This window comes from Nasonia vitripennis, chromosome 5 (genome assembly GCF_009193385.2).
Source record: "Nasonia vitripennis strain AsymCx chromosome 5, Nvit_psr_1.1, whole genome shotgun sequence".
NCBI lineage: Eukaryota > Metazoa > Arthropoda > Insecta > Hymenoptera > Pteromalidae > Nasonia > Nasonia vitripennis.
Window position 1 is genome coordinate 2,190,923 of NC_045761.1, and position 12,351 is coordinate 2,203,273.

Here is a 12,351-nt window from a genome sequence, read left to right on the forward strand (position 1 = left end):
TATTTGTGCAAAGATGATTATGCTTTTCCTCGTTAGCGCCGAATTCTGAAGTCGATCGCAATGTCAAGAACTATAAGTATATTTTATGATGACCTTGTTTATAGATTTATGTATGTGTGATTTGAAACTTATTTATATTTCACGCGATTATGTGGTATACATTTCTCGATTAGATAAGATAAATAACAAAAATCGCGGCAATTCTTTTGAGCGAAGTAGTTGCTCTCCAATCAATGTTTGGTAGAGTACGTACGGTAGTCTTCTTACAGGTAATGTGAACAGTATTATTTTATTTTATATATATTTTGTTTATACAAAAAGGTGGTTTTTAAAGATGATTCATATATAAAGCTGATGATAAAGAACTTAAAAATATAGTCCCTTCTGATAAAATGTTATTTGTGTCTTGCTAGAATGACTTCATGAGGAAAACGTAGCAAAAATATTCTCTTTAGTTGTCTCTAAAATGTTCAAGTTTACGGCAATATTGGTTGTTTTATGCAGTGCTGCAGGTAATATCAGTTGATTCAACATTTTTCGTGTTTTAAACTGCTAATACACAATGACTACAAATTATTTTTTTATAATTTACAGTCATCGCTCAAGACTGCAAACCAGTCAATTTTGGATCCGACAGTATAGTTTGCGAATGCAACTCCACATATTGTGACAACTATCCCGATCCTAAATCACCAGGTAAAGGCGAATTCATATGGTATGCTACGAGCAAAAGTGGACAGAGACTTAATCGCACCGACGGAAAAATTGATAGTGAACCTAAAAATGGATATACGGTCCGTATCGATTCCAATAAGCTGTATCAAAATATGGAAGGATTCGGCGGTGCTTTCACTGACTCAGCTTGCATTAACATCAAAAGTCTTAGTCAAGGAACTCAAGACAATTTAATGAAGTAAAATTCTTTGATTGAGTATATCGATACACATTTTCTAACGTTCAATATTATTAAAGTATTCGATTTTAGTTCGTACTTTAGCACGAACGGAAGCAACTACAATTTTGGTCGCGTGCCTATAGGCGGGTCTGATTTTTCTACGAGACCTTATTCTTATGATTCTACCATTGGTGATACAGAGTTGAAAGATTTTTCACTTGCCAAAGAAGATACCGAGTATAAGATCCCTCTTATGCATAAGGCCCGAGAAATTAACCCATCCCTTCGCTTTTTATCAGCTGCGTGGACTGCACCGCCATGGATGAAGAACGTCCAATCATTCAATGGCTTCAGTGATTTTGACATTTTTATCAATAATTAACATGAAAGTGTCCACATTAATGCGGTGTTTAAAATAATTTGTTTTCTCTAGGTTACCTACGAGAAGAATACTATCAAACTTTTGCAGATTATATCGTTAAATTTTTGGAAGAATACCAAAAATATGGACTAGAAATGTGGTCCGTTTCAACTGGAAACGAGCCATTCACTTCGTTGGTTATCATTTCTCGAATCAATAGCATGTTCTGGTCATCGGACACTGCATCAAAATGGGTCATCAACAATTTAGGACCTAGCATAGAAAAATCTAAGAGTAATAACACAATTATCCTTATGCTTGACGACCAAAGACTAGCACTACCTTGGTACATGGTTGACGTAAAAGTTAGGCATAGCGAAGCTCTAAAATACGTTAAGGGTATTGGTGTGCACTGGTACTCGGATGCTGTTATTCCTGCAAATGTACTTGATTTAACTCATGATCTCTTGCCAGATAAGTTCATTTTGATGACAGAAGCTTGCATAGGTGAGTGTACCAAATTTTTATAAGTTTTTTTTTTAATACGTAATGTCAATTCAATAATTTTGCAGGTGATCGCCCATGGGATCATCCTAAAGTTATTTTGGGATCGTGGAAACGTGCGGAAAAATTAGTAGATAAGATCTTTGAGGTCTGTAGAGAAAATTATCGATAAATATGAAAAGAGAATAATTTATAACTAATTTGTTCGATGTTTATTCTAGAATATAAACCACTATGTAGTCGGTTGGGTCGATTGGAATCTGGCCCTTGATATTCAAGGAGGGCCAAATTGGGTAGATAATTACGTTGATGCCCCGATAATCGTCGATGCTAAAAAAGATGTCTTTTATAAGCAGCCAATGTACTACGTAACGACTCATTTTAGTAAATTTGTGCCTCGTAATTCCGTCAGGGTGCACAGTGATAGTAAAGACACGAATGTTATAACAACGGCATTTAAGACCAAAGATAATCGGATTATTGTTCTTTTGTTCAATAAGTAAGTTGTTTACATAATGAGCCATTGACTAGCGAGCTAAAAGCAGGTAATATAATTTCATATTTTTTTCAGGAGCAATCAAAATAAAAGCATTTCGATTATAGATGATAAATATGGTAATATAAATGTGGAATTGCCAGAACATTCTGTACATACTATTATATACAAGTACGATGTGTAAATAATTATTATGATTTCTTTTAATAAATCAATTTTTTCCCTGAATTTTAATTTTATATTACTCAATAATAGTGCTTTTTTAAGTGGGATGTAATGGTCCGTTAGGGGCCAGTGAAACACAAACAGACCCATCAATCTTCAAAATAATTTATTAAAAACGTTGCATACTTGATATTCGAATCGATAATCAGCAATATATTACGGTTTATTTATATAATCGTCAATAGTGTTATATAGTAACTATGCGTGTTGTGTGAGCATTTATTATGGTGATCTGTTTCTTGGGATACTCTTTTATTTTCGGCAGTCCATTTCCAAATCTTCGTACAACGAAAATTTTATACTCTTACATATAACGTCACTTCATAAAACAAACGATCAATGCATACAATATTCTTATTCATCTTTCATAGTGAAAGATACCTTTACTTCATAAAATTGGGCTCAATAACTGTACTCAATGTAGAAGACTTGGATTTTTACTTTTGTTATGCAAGAGACGGATACAAAACTTACAATACAAATACGATTGTGCATTAAAAAAAAAGAAAGATAGTGTCTATTGTATATTGATCAATCTGCGCTTTTTTTATTTGTATAATCATCTTTGTATCAATTGCAGTTGATATAAAAATAAATATGAATGCGATAATATCAGGGATGTCTAGATTACACAGTGCATAGAAAATGTCAAGTCCAATAGGACAACAGAATATCAGATTTATCATAATCTCGCCACTCGATTGAATATCAAATTAGTAGATCAAATTAGCAAATGCTTTCCTGCGGTGGCAAATAATCTTATCCGATAATAGACGCTTTATCGAACTGCTTTATAAATGTTTTGTAAGCATGTTTTCGCGAATAATCGCATCCATCGGGCGATAATACAAAATCTTTAACAATAATCTCAAATATTTTAATGCACATTCAAGTCAAAGAACCACCATCGGCGCTGAAACGAAACGACAATACCCCGGACTCGCTGAAAATCGCTCGCATTCATACAATACGCTTGTAGTTTTTGTGTCTATGCGTATCCTAAAGCGTGGCTGCATGTGCGTTTCTTCTCGTATGCATACGTGTGTATTTTTTGTGTCTAAACTCGAATCGAACGTTTTAAAATTTTCCGCTTCCGTGCTCGACTCTGCGCAATCGTTTTACTTCTATATACTTATATATATTTTTCGAAACGAGGTTTTAGCATTATCGTCATGTTTTCCTTTTTTTTAAATATATATTTAAGTGTATGTGCGCGCATGTATGTGCCTGTGTGTTATTGTCAGCTATCTCCTGACTATCTCGACACGATCCACCATAGTCTCGCACTTGTACAAGTTAATTTATCATATAATAAGCAGCTATTATGTAGAACCTTGTGTCGCTCGCATTTTTCCGTCGTCGATTGTGTATCAACATTATAGATCTATCGATCGATCCATTGAGTTTTAGAAGTTCTTAAACCTTCCAAGCTGACCGTGAAATATCTTAAAGTCAATCTGATTCGCGACCTTCAAAAGCTTTACTTAAAAAGTAGCCACAATGACCTGTAACGATTACGGATTCATCCCAGTATTCGTTGTTCTATTTTTCTGTCAAAATGGTCGTACTCTTGTTTTGCTTCAAGAAACTCATTGATCAGCCTCTCCCCCGCGCACTTTATTAGAAACAGAAAAATCGAACTATGTATAATGTATTCTTTCATAATCTATTATACCTCCTTTGACGAACTGTCGTCAGTCTTCGAAAGAGTTTGGAACCCGCGCAATTCGCTATATTGAACCAATCTGATTTTTGCGTAACAAATGATCATCTCATTGAGCTACAGCTTCTATTCATCATCAGTCAGTGAGTTCTAATTCCTCAATATTACAAGATATTTGAATGCATTTTATCAGTTCGCTCGTGCTGTTCGTGACGGAAACACGTCGAGTTCAATTCTCCGAGCTCAACATCAATTTCAATTAGATAGGGCAGTAAAAGGAGCCTCGCAATATTTGCGCATCCTTTACATTTTCGACATTTCCTGTTTCTCTGAACATTATGCTTATTTTTAAACCGAGCGCGTGTTGAAGTGGGAGCCTCTAATGTATGCAAACAATTTCGCTACTATTGAAACGGCAGTATAAGTTTTTCGTATTTTTATCAAAGTAGACATTCACTTTGAACACTTGAACACTTGAACACTTGCACATCGCGAAGAGAATCAAAGAAATAAAATATTCTCTACTAGAAAGTCAAAGGAGAATCACTGATTCACACTCGTACTAGATATGCTTTACAACTTTACAATTGCAATAAAACGCACAGCGGTCGGTAACCGTCGAGTCCAAATATAGTTTACTTTTTCGCTTTTCCAACCCGATACACTTTTCCAAACACCGACATGGGAATTTTGAAAATTTTTACGAACCGCTCTTGTCTTGTCACATTTTTGCTCAATAAAACGAGCTTTGTTCTCGAATCGTGGTCTTTGAAAAAATATCATCTTCTAATTATTTTTTAAAATAATTTGCTGGTGTGTAAAATACATCGTTTTGATTGTGTCGCCCATCTGATAAAAACAAAACCAATACATAGTCGAGCATTTATATCAAGGTTACTCTCACTCTACAACCTCTTTATCTTTTAACTGTACAGGTATAATTGTTTTAATAGTCTAATTTACAACTTCGACAACGACTTTTGATTATCCATCGCTTATAGACCTTGACAGTGACTAGCAAAATCGGTCCGTCAAAATTTGCAAATGCCCAACAGCATCCAAGCACGTAATACCGTTTCACAAAGTATACTGTATACGTGCGAGTGTGTGTGTGTGTGTGTGTATTTACATGTCGAAAAACTGATGCTTCATTATCGCCATGTACATGTCCTAGCTCTAATCCACACATCAGCTGTCTCTACGAATGCAATAGTAACCATTGCTACCGCCTAAGCACGTAAGTTTATAATTATGATTCTGTTGTTGTGCTCGACCCAGGTTCAAGGTCAAGCTTCGTGTGCTTACGCGCGATCGAGTCGCCTTGAGTATATGTTAATGCCAAAAAAGTGCGCGATGCAGAAATGCACGTTTATTGTTTGTTTATTTTGTACGCTGCAGTTTATGTAGCACGAGGCAAAGTATTATTGTTCGCTTTTCCGTTTAGAATGAGGAGATCATTAGAAGGTGAAATGTGATTTCAATGGAAAGTCGCGTTTATATTACTCTGGCAAATCGAAACTTTTGTTTCTGAACTTTTTTACTGGCTTCACGTGAAAAAAAACTCGAATTGCCAAGAAAATTCAAGATATTGCAATCACGAAAAACATTGACTGCAGTGGTTACATTCTTTTATCGAACTTTCAGTAATATCTCGTGTTTTGTCGGTCAGTTACAAAGAATCCAGGCCAGTGGCGTTGCAGTGCACGTAGAAACAGAACCGTTCAGTTATTTCATTGCAGCGATTTTCTTGTACAGTCGTCTCGGCCAACTTCCACAAAGGCTTCTCGAAGCAAACCGCGTAGCCAACTTCGGCAATAAACCATCGGTAGTGGAAAAAAATCGAGTTCAAAGCTCGAATCGAAAGAAAAGTAGAAGAAACATCGCCTGGATCCAATCGCGCCAAACGTTCGGTCTTCCTCGAGTGTCTAATTACAGCGAGTCCGTGTACACCGCCGCACGCGCGTGTTTATTAAATTACACGCGCAACGAGAGATAGACCAAGAGCTTGCGCAAAGTTGCGCAGCTTTCGCGGATTTCGCTCCCCTTTTCCGGCTTTTTTCTCTGAATAGCTTTTGCGAAGGCTCGTTAGTTAGCGACGAAACGTGACACTGGCGCGCGTTCCAGGATGATTTGGAGCTGCTCGTTCAGCGCCCCTTTTTTTACAATCTCGCCCTTTTTTTGCTGCATTGTGCTGACGCGCATGTATATGTTCAGGAGGCGAGAGAAAGAGAGAGAGCTGCGCAACAATGCCGAAGCGAGAAATATCGCGAGAAAATTACTCGCGCGGCCGGCCCGGGCAAACGAGGACAGGTTAAAGCTCGACGAGCCGTTGTTATGCGCAATGCTGGAAGAGCTCGGCTTTAAGGATTCAGGACACCCGGTATTTTTCTTCCAGTTTTTAACGCGAAAAAATCGCGATCGTTTTTCGCTATGAAAGTACTTTACATCCGCGTGAAACGAGCGTTTGCGACTATTTGAGAAACTGAGTGCACTCGTTGACGGGTAAGAGCTTCCATTAGTATACGAGCCTCTCGTGTGTGTATAAGCCTGGCGAATATAATATCGAAAGCCGGGAATAAAGTTTGAGCTCGGAATTCGAAATTTTTTCCGCGTTATAATGCGCGCGCTGACCGAGAGGGTTGCCAACTCGAGCGAGTTTCTCGCGCTTCAATCACCCGACCTCTCCTCTTTCGCATGTGCCTTTTTCGGCTTTGCTGATTTTTACGTTACGCGAGCCGAATTCTTAAAAATTATGGACGATATCGAATTTTCAGTTTTTCTTCGCTTAAACGATAGTTCGAACGAATCGTCGAGAAAATTTTTCGCGGTGAATAATCGAAGGAGAAATTTGGCACTTATACGTTAATTAGTCTTGTAAAACATGTCTTGGTCCCTAAAATTAAATTCCGGACTCTCGAGGAATGAAGTAGGAGCGCGTATAACGTAAAATGTAAACTCTAAAGTTTCGGTCGGCGCGAGGAAGATATAAGGTTACTTAATTATACCGTGAACTCAATTATGCCCCCGTAAAAGTAGCGTAATTGTGCTTCCTTGCCTTAGCCTTCTTTTTTTGTATAACTTTGCCTTCTCGAAGATTGTCTCTCTACATCCCGACAGTTGATTTTTAATTAGACGTTTACTACATAGTGTGTATTACACCGACGATGATTACTTTTTGGTGTTCTTTCAATGTCGTATGATTTATGAGTCTCGTGAACTTTGTGTTTGTAAAAGCAAATCGCTATTGTTCTCCGCAAGCTCCGTCAGTATAGCTAAAGATTCGTCAACTTGCGCATGCACTGTGTGTGTGTTACGTTGGCGGTGTTTCTGGCTAGCTGACTCTTTCGGCCCCTTCTTCGCATCTGGTCACTACTATCTACGCACGTTTCGACTGATACTCGCAGACACGAGCACTTCTAAGAATCCGCCGATAATATCTTAATTTAGAAGTAATGATATACGTGTAAATACCGCGCGAGCCATCTCGCTCGCGCTCACCTCGTTATTGCTCATTTCATTTCACCAAATGACAGAGATTTTGACGGCTTGGCTTTGGTTATGATTATAGGAGTGCCCCTGTCTGTCGCGGCGGGATACAACGACGCTCATCAACACCTCTTGCAGCTCAAAATCCTTCAAGTAAGTGTATAGTCTTCTCGATTCCTCCCCTTCGCGCTCACTCGAACAGGTTTCGAAGACGCTCAACGCTTAAAGACTAGTAGTTCAGAAGCGACCACGTTATGCACGAGCTTCGCGTCCTCTGGCTCGTAAGACTACTCTGTTTGATTTAATCCTTCGTTATATTATCGCGGAAAAAAAGAACGGATGTGCCATGGTCGCCTCGCGTATGTATCGTTATTACAAACAGAGTACATTGAATTATATACAATTATTAACAAGACGCACGAGCCTGATCGTACGAGACGTCGATGGTGTTATATATTCGTGCAGGTGTGTAATGGTGAATGCATATAATACATCGACTCGCGTACAACCGGCGGACCAACAGTTCCGGAGCACAGCTCCGCGAGAAAAACAGCGTGTATCATCTTGAATATTCAATAATATTCATCAATTGTCAATCGTCACTTCATTAGTTATATCACATAAGTTCTGACTACCTATATTTACGTCATTTTTCATCTACCAATAATTTTACACTATTACCGTACATTCTTATTTGTTATGTATATATATAGGAGTGTTTGCGTCGCGCGTTCCGAAGTGGTACGAGAGATATACACGCGCTTCGGAATCAAAGTTATATCGTTTGGTCGTACACATCAGTAAGTGATCTAGAGCTTAATTTCCTAAATCGAAAGTTGGATACCTAATTCAAACAACTTTCAGTTAGAGATAGAGAACGAGAGATAGAGAGATAGATAGATAGATAGAGAGAGAGAGAGAGAGAGAGAGAGAGAGAGAGAGAGAGAGAGAGAGAGAGAGAGATGCCGTTCGATTTTTACACATACGCAAAGTATATCGCACTCGATACGTAGGATTTGACAAAACTGCGGATCGTCGAGACGAATAAGAGAAGGTATCCATCTTTGCGTTCACCTCGCGGATAAAACTTACGAGTACACAACGGAACGTTTAAAAAATCAAGCCCACACACTCGGCTATTCCGGCCATAACAATTCAGAGACATCCGCGTAAAATCATTGTCAACCGATAACAAGGTGTGTACTCCTCCTCCCACTTGCGCATATCGTCTTATGCGAGTTCTGTACGTTACGTAGCAGCTGTTAGATCCTCTTCGCTCGACCGCCTCGGCCAGCCTGAAAGGGGGATCTCGAGTTGATAAGAGAGAACGAAACGTATAATTCATAGCATAAATCGGGGCAGTCACTCACCTCAGCGCGGATTTACAAAGCCCTGGTACCCGCGCGAGCGTCGCCGATCGAGCTAGCTGCAGGATGATTAGCGAGCGACGATCGTCACACGGTGGTGACGCGGTCGATCTCGACGTAACGCACAGAACTCTCGCTGTGTCAGCAGATGACCTCCTTGCCGTCGATGATGGCCGTCTCGGAGGAGATGCTCTTGAGCCGGTGCTGGGAGATGGAGCGGCCGCCGTGACCTGGTCGACAGGCCCGCCATGAGACGATGCAGAGCAGCCCGCCGATCGAGATGAAGGCGATGGCGCCGAGGCCCAGGTGAAGCGGCGGCAGCCGCAGCAGGATCGAGCAGTGGCCCAGCGCCTCGTCGTAGCCCGTCGGGCAGTGGCTCACGCCGTCGCACCAGAGCGTCGCGTTGATGCAGGCGTCCAGCTCCGGGCAGCGGTTCTCGCAGTCGTGCTCCAGCCGGTAGCCGGCCAGCGCCGACGAGTACGACGGTCTGAAAACGGCGGGAGGGTTATTTTTTCGATTATAGATTATAGAACGCAGAGCATTTAACGGGGCCAACCTTCGGGTGAGCTCGAGCCACGTGACGCCGTACTCCTCCTCCTCCTCGTCCTGCCGGATGATGTACTCGACGGCGATGCTGCGCGCGGCGTCCCGGCCGGCCGCGACCATCATCGCCCGGTCGCTGACGGTCCAGCCGTCGCTGAAGACCTCGACGACGGTGTGCCGCGCGTCCGGGCCCGGCCTCGGGCAGACGGACGCGTACAGCTCGCCGGCGGTGTGCACCACGATGCGGTTCTTCGTCTCGCACTTGGTACGGTTCGATGCCTTCATGCCGGGCACCTTGACGTAGAGGTACTGGTCCGGGCCCGGCTCGATCAGCCAGGGGTTGCGCTCGCAGTACTTCTGCCGTAGGAGGGCGCGTTACCATCACGAAAACCAACACCGGCCAACCATTCACGAACTTACCTCGTCCTCGTCCTCGAGGGGGAAGCGGTTCTTGATCTCGCCGGAGGGTCCGCGCATCCGGCGCTTCTGCAGGCACTGCGTCGCCTTGAGGAAGTCCCAGGAGGCCTCGAAGAAGATGTTGTTGTAGTCGTCGAGGGCGTTCATCGAGTGGACGTTCAGGTGGACCTCGACGATGTTCGACTTGGACTTGAAGCTCATCGGCAGCGAGCGGTTCGAGCAGAAGCAGTCCCGCTGGATCGGCGGCGCGTTGGCCCACGGCAACTCCATAACCTTCGTTATCAATGCAAACAGCCTCCGTTAGCAATCGAGCCGCCAATTTCAATGGACTAACCCTATACACGTATACGCGCACAGGTCGATACAACAAGCTGTATAGTAGCGCAGTTTCAGGGAAAAAAATTTCTCGCCTCTCGAGAATGGCATGCAGTGCCGCTCTAAAATCTCAATTACACGAAACAATCAATCAGCACTCGATGAAACTCGCCGCTCGAATTCAACTTGCGCGTGATTTTTTTTCACCCCTTGTTTCATACCATCGACTCGCGGACTCGTTCGAAATTGCACACGTGCAGCTTCGATTGTTTTCTCCTCCGCTTTGGTTGCTGCAGCCGATTCGAATTAGCTCCTTCGAAACCGTTTTCGTACGCGCGTTTTCGAAATAAAAAGCCCGCCTATCTGCTCCAATCTCTCAGGCCATCCGCATCGAAACATTGCATGCGCGCTTCGATGCCTCTCCGCCGCTGATTTCTCACTCGCGGCGCAGCTTTGTGCAAACCTAGTCGCGCACACACAGACAGGTATCCGGCGAAGATTGTATGGCGAAGATCGCTGTAGCCTTACCTTCAAAGAGAAGCCGGTCGAGCCGACGCAGAGGAGTCGATTGAAATCGGAACTGGAAACGCTGCGGCAGGAGCGGTTGCCGTTGAGCAGCTTGTTGAACCGCAGCCTCACCACCTCGTCGTGCTCGCCCTCGAACCGGTACACGCAGCTGCAACGAAAAGCACACGGCTTTGTATACACGCTTGCAGGTCACAGAGGAAGAGCTTCCTCTTTACGATTGATCTATGCGTACACGGTGTCTCTTGGAGTAGTTCAAATCTGCCGCCGACTTTCTGAGGGACTCGCGCTCGCGTTTGTTTGTTTGTCTTTGCTCGAAACTTTATTGTTCTTTCGAGTCGAACCATCACAATGGGAAGCTCCTGGTCTAATTTAGCCGTATCACGCACGATTAATAAAGTCCTTTCTCTCTATTACACGCGCGGCAGCTCACGTACGGGAACAACAGGAGGTCTTGAATCGTTAACGATCAAGCGGCCGTCTCCGCACATAATCGCCCCCCACACACACACACGAGGGCGCTTCCATGATCGAGCGACGATTGTTCGCTTTGTGCCTGGGCGATTACGAGCTGGGACGGATATGCGGTCGAATCACGGGTCTGGTCGCGCTGATGGATTCGATTTTCCCCGATAAACTCGCCTCGATCGCGTGGAAAATGTTTTTCGATCATACACCCCCAGCTGCTTCGTTATATTGGATTTTTCATCGAGAGCTCGGAGCGCGCGATGTGATTTCCTCGCGAGCGCGCGCGCGTGCGAAACTCGGCGGAGCTCGTAAAAGGCCGCTTTACGAGCTCCATAAAGGCCGACCGATACTTTATGAAGTTTAAGCCGGAATATCTGACTGTGCACGCGCCATGAAGCGAACTCGCGCCCAAGAGAGCAGATGCTCCAGCGCTACGAGGTATATGACTCTAATATACGCCACGCTGCTCTTTCTCGCTTTCCTTCTCTGTGCAGCGTCGGCTGGCGTATAAGTATAAGTATATAAGCGTCCCGCTAAGGCGTTTACGCCGGATTATACGACTTTTCGCGAGCGGCTCAGTTATTTTTACTTAAAGTATAGTTAGCTATAGGTACATAATGTGCTTCGAACTCGTTGGCGATTGGCAGGCAATTGATGCGAGCGGTGCATCGATCAAAAAATACTTTTTCCCGGAATTCCGAGCGTTTATTTTTATCGAACGGGTTTCGCAGCGAACGAATTGATGGGTGTATTTTTTAGTTCCGAGAATTTTCCACTTTTTCAAGCCGACGTACGCGTAGTACGGTAAAACAACTGGCGTCACCGTGAAAATACGGAAAAATCAGAACGAATACTTTTTGTTTATACACACATCGAAAAACTCACCTCAAATTCTTCGCCCCACCCCTTCCGTAGAGGAAGATATCCCTGGGCGCGCGAAACGTCCTGTCCGGATAGCTGTCTCGATTCCTGCTGTAGAAGACCCTCGAGCAGGCCGCGTTGCCGTAGGGGTCGCCGTCCTGGTAGAGGTCGACGAACTCGAACAGGGCGCGAAAGTCCAGCGGCCTGCGTTAAAAAAATTTATTG

General features: G+C 43.1%; 2 protein-coding genes across 3 annotated transcripts in view; one reads left to right on the top strand and one right to left on the bottom strand.

The window, feature by feature from the left end:
* The first annotated feature begins 54 nt into the window (after nt 1-54).
* LOC103315306 (lysosomal acid glucosylceramidase-like) lies at nt 55-2,484 on the top strand. Its single transcript, XM_008203661.3, has 8 exons — nt 55-269; nt 414-512; nt 595-913; nt 986-1,248; nt 1,329-1,763; nt 1,829-1,908; nt 1,982-2,259; nt 2,332-2,484. Exons 2-8 carry the CDS (start codon nt 467-469, stop codon nt 2,438-2,440), a joined length of 1,530 nt encoding a protein of 509 aa, XP_008201883.2. The 5' UTR covers nt 55-269; nt 414-466; the 3' UTR covers nt 2,441-2,484.
* An 86-nt stretch (nt 2,485-2,570) lies between these two features.
* Nucleotides 2,571-12,351, bottom strand: part of LOC100122993 — a 69,767-nt gene continuing 59,986 nt past the window's right edge. For both annotated transcript variants that reach the window (XM_016986970.3, XM_031932575.2), the window contains 6 exons: nt 12,151-12,330; nt 10,801-10,948; nt 9,961-10,230; nt 9,554-9,897; nt 9,001-9,484; nt 2,571-8,925 (listed from right to left, as the gene is read on the bottom strand). In XM_016986970.3, coding sequence (XP_016842459.1) covers nt 9,139-9,484; nt 9,554-9,897; nt 9,961-10,230; nt 10,801-10,948; nt 12,151-12,330 — 1,288 coding nt within the window. In that variant the 3' untranslated portion in view covers nt 2,571-8,925; nt 9,001-9,138. The remainder of the gene's footprint in view (nt 8,926-9,000; nt 9,485-9,553; nt 9,898-9,960; nt 10,231-10,800; nt 10,949-12,150; nt 12,331-12,351) is intronic.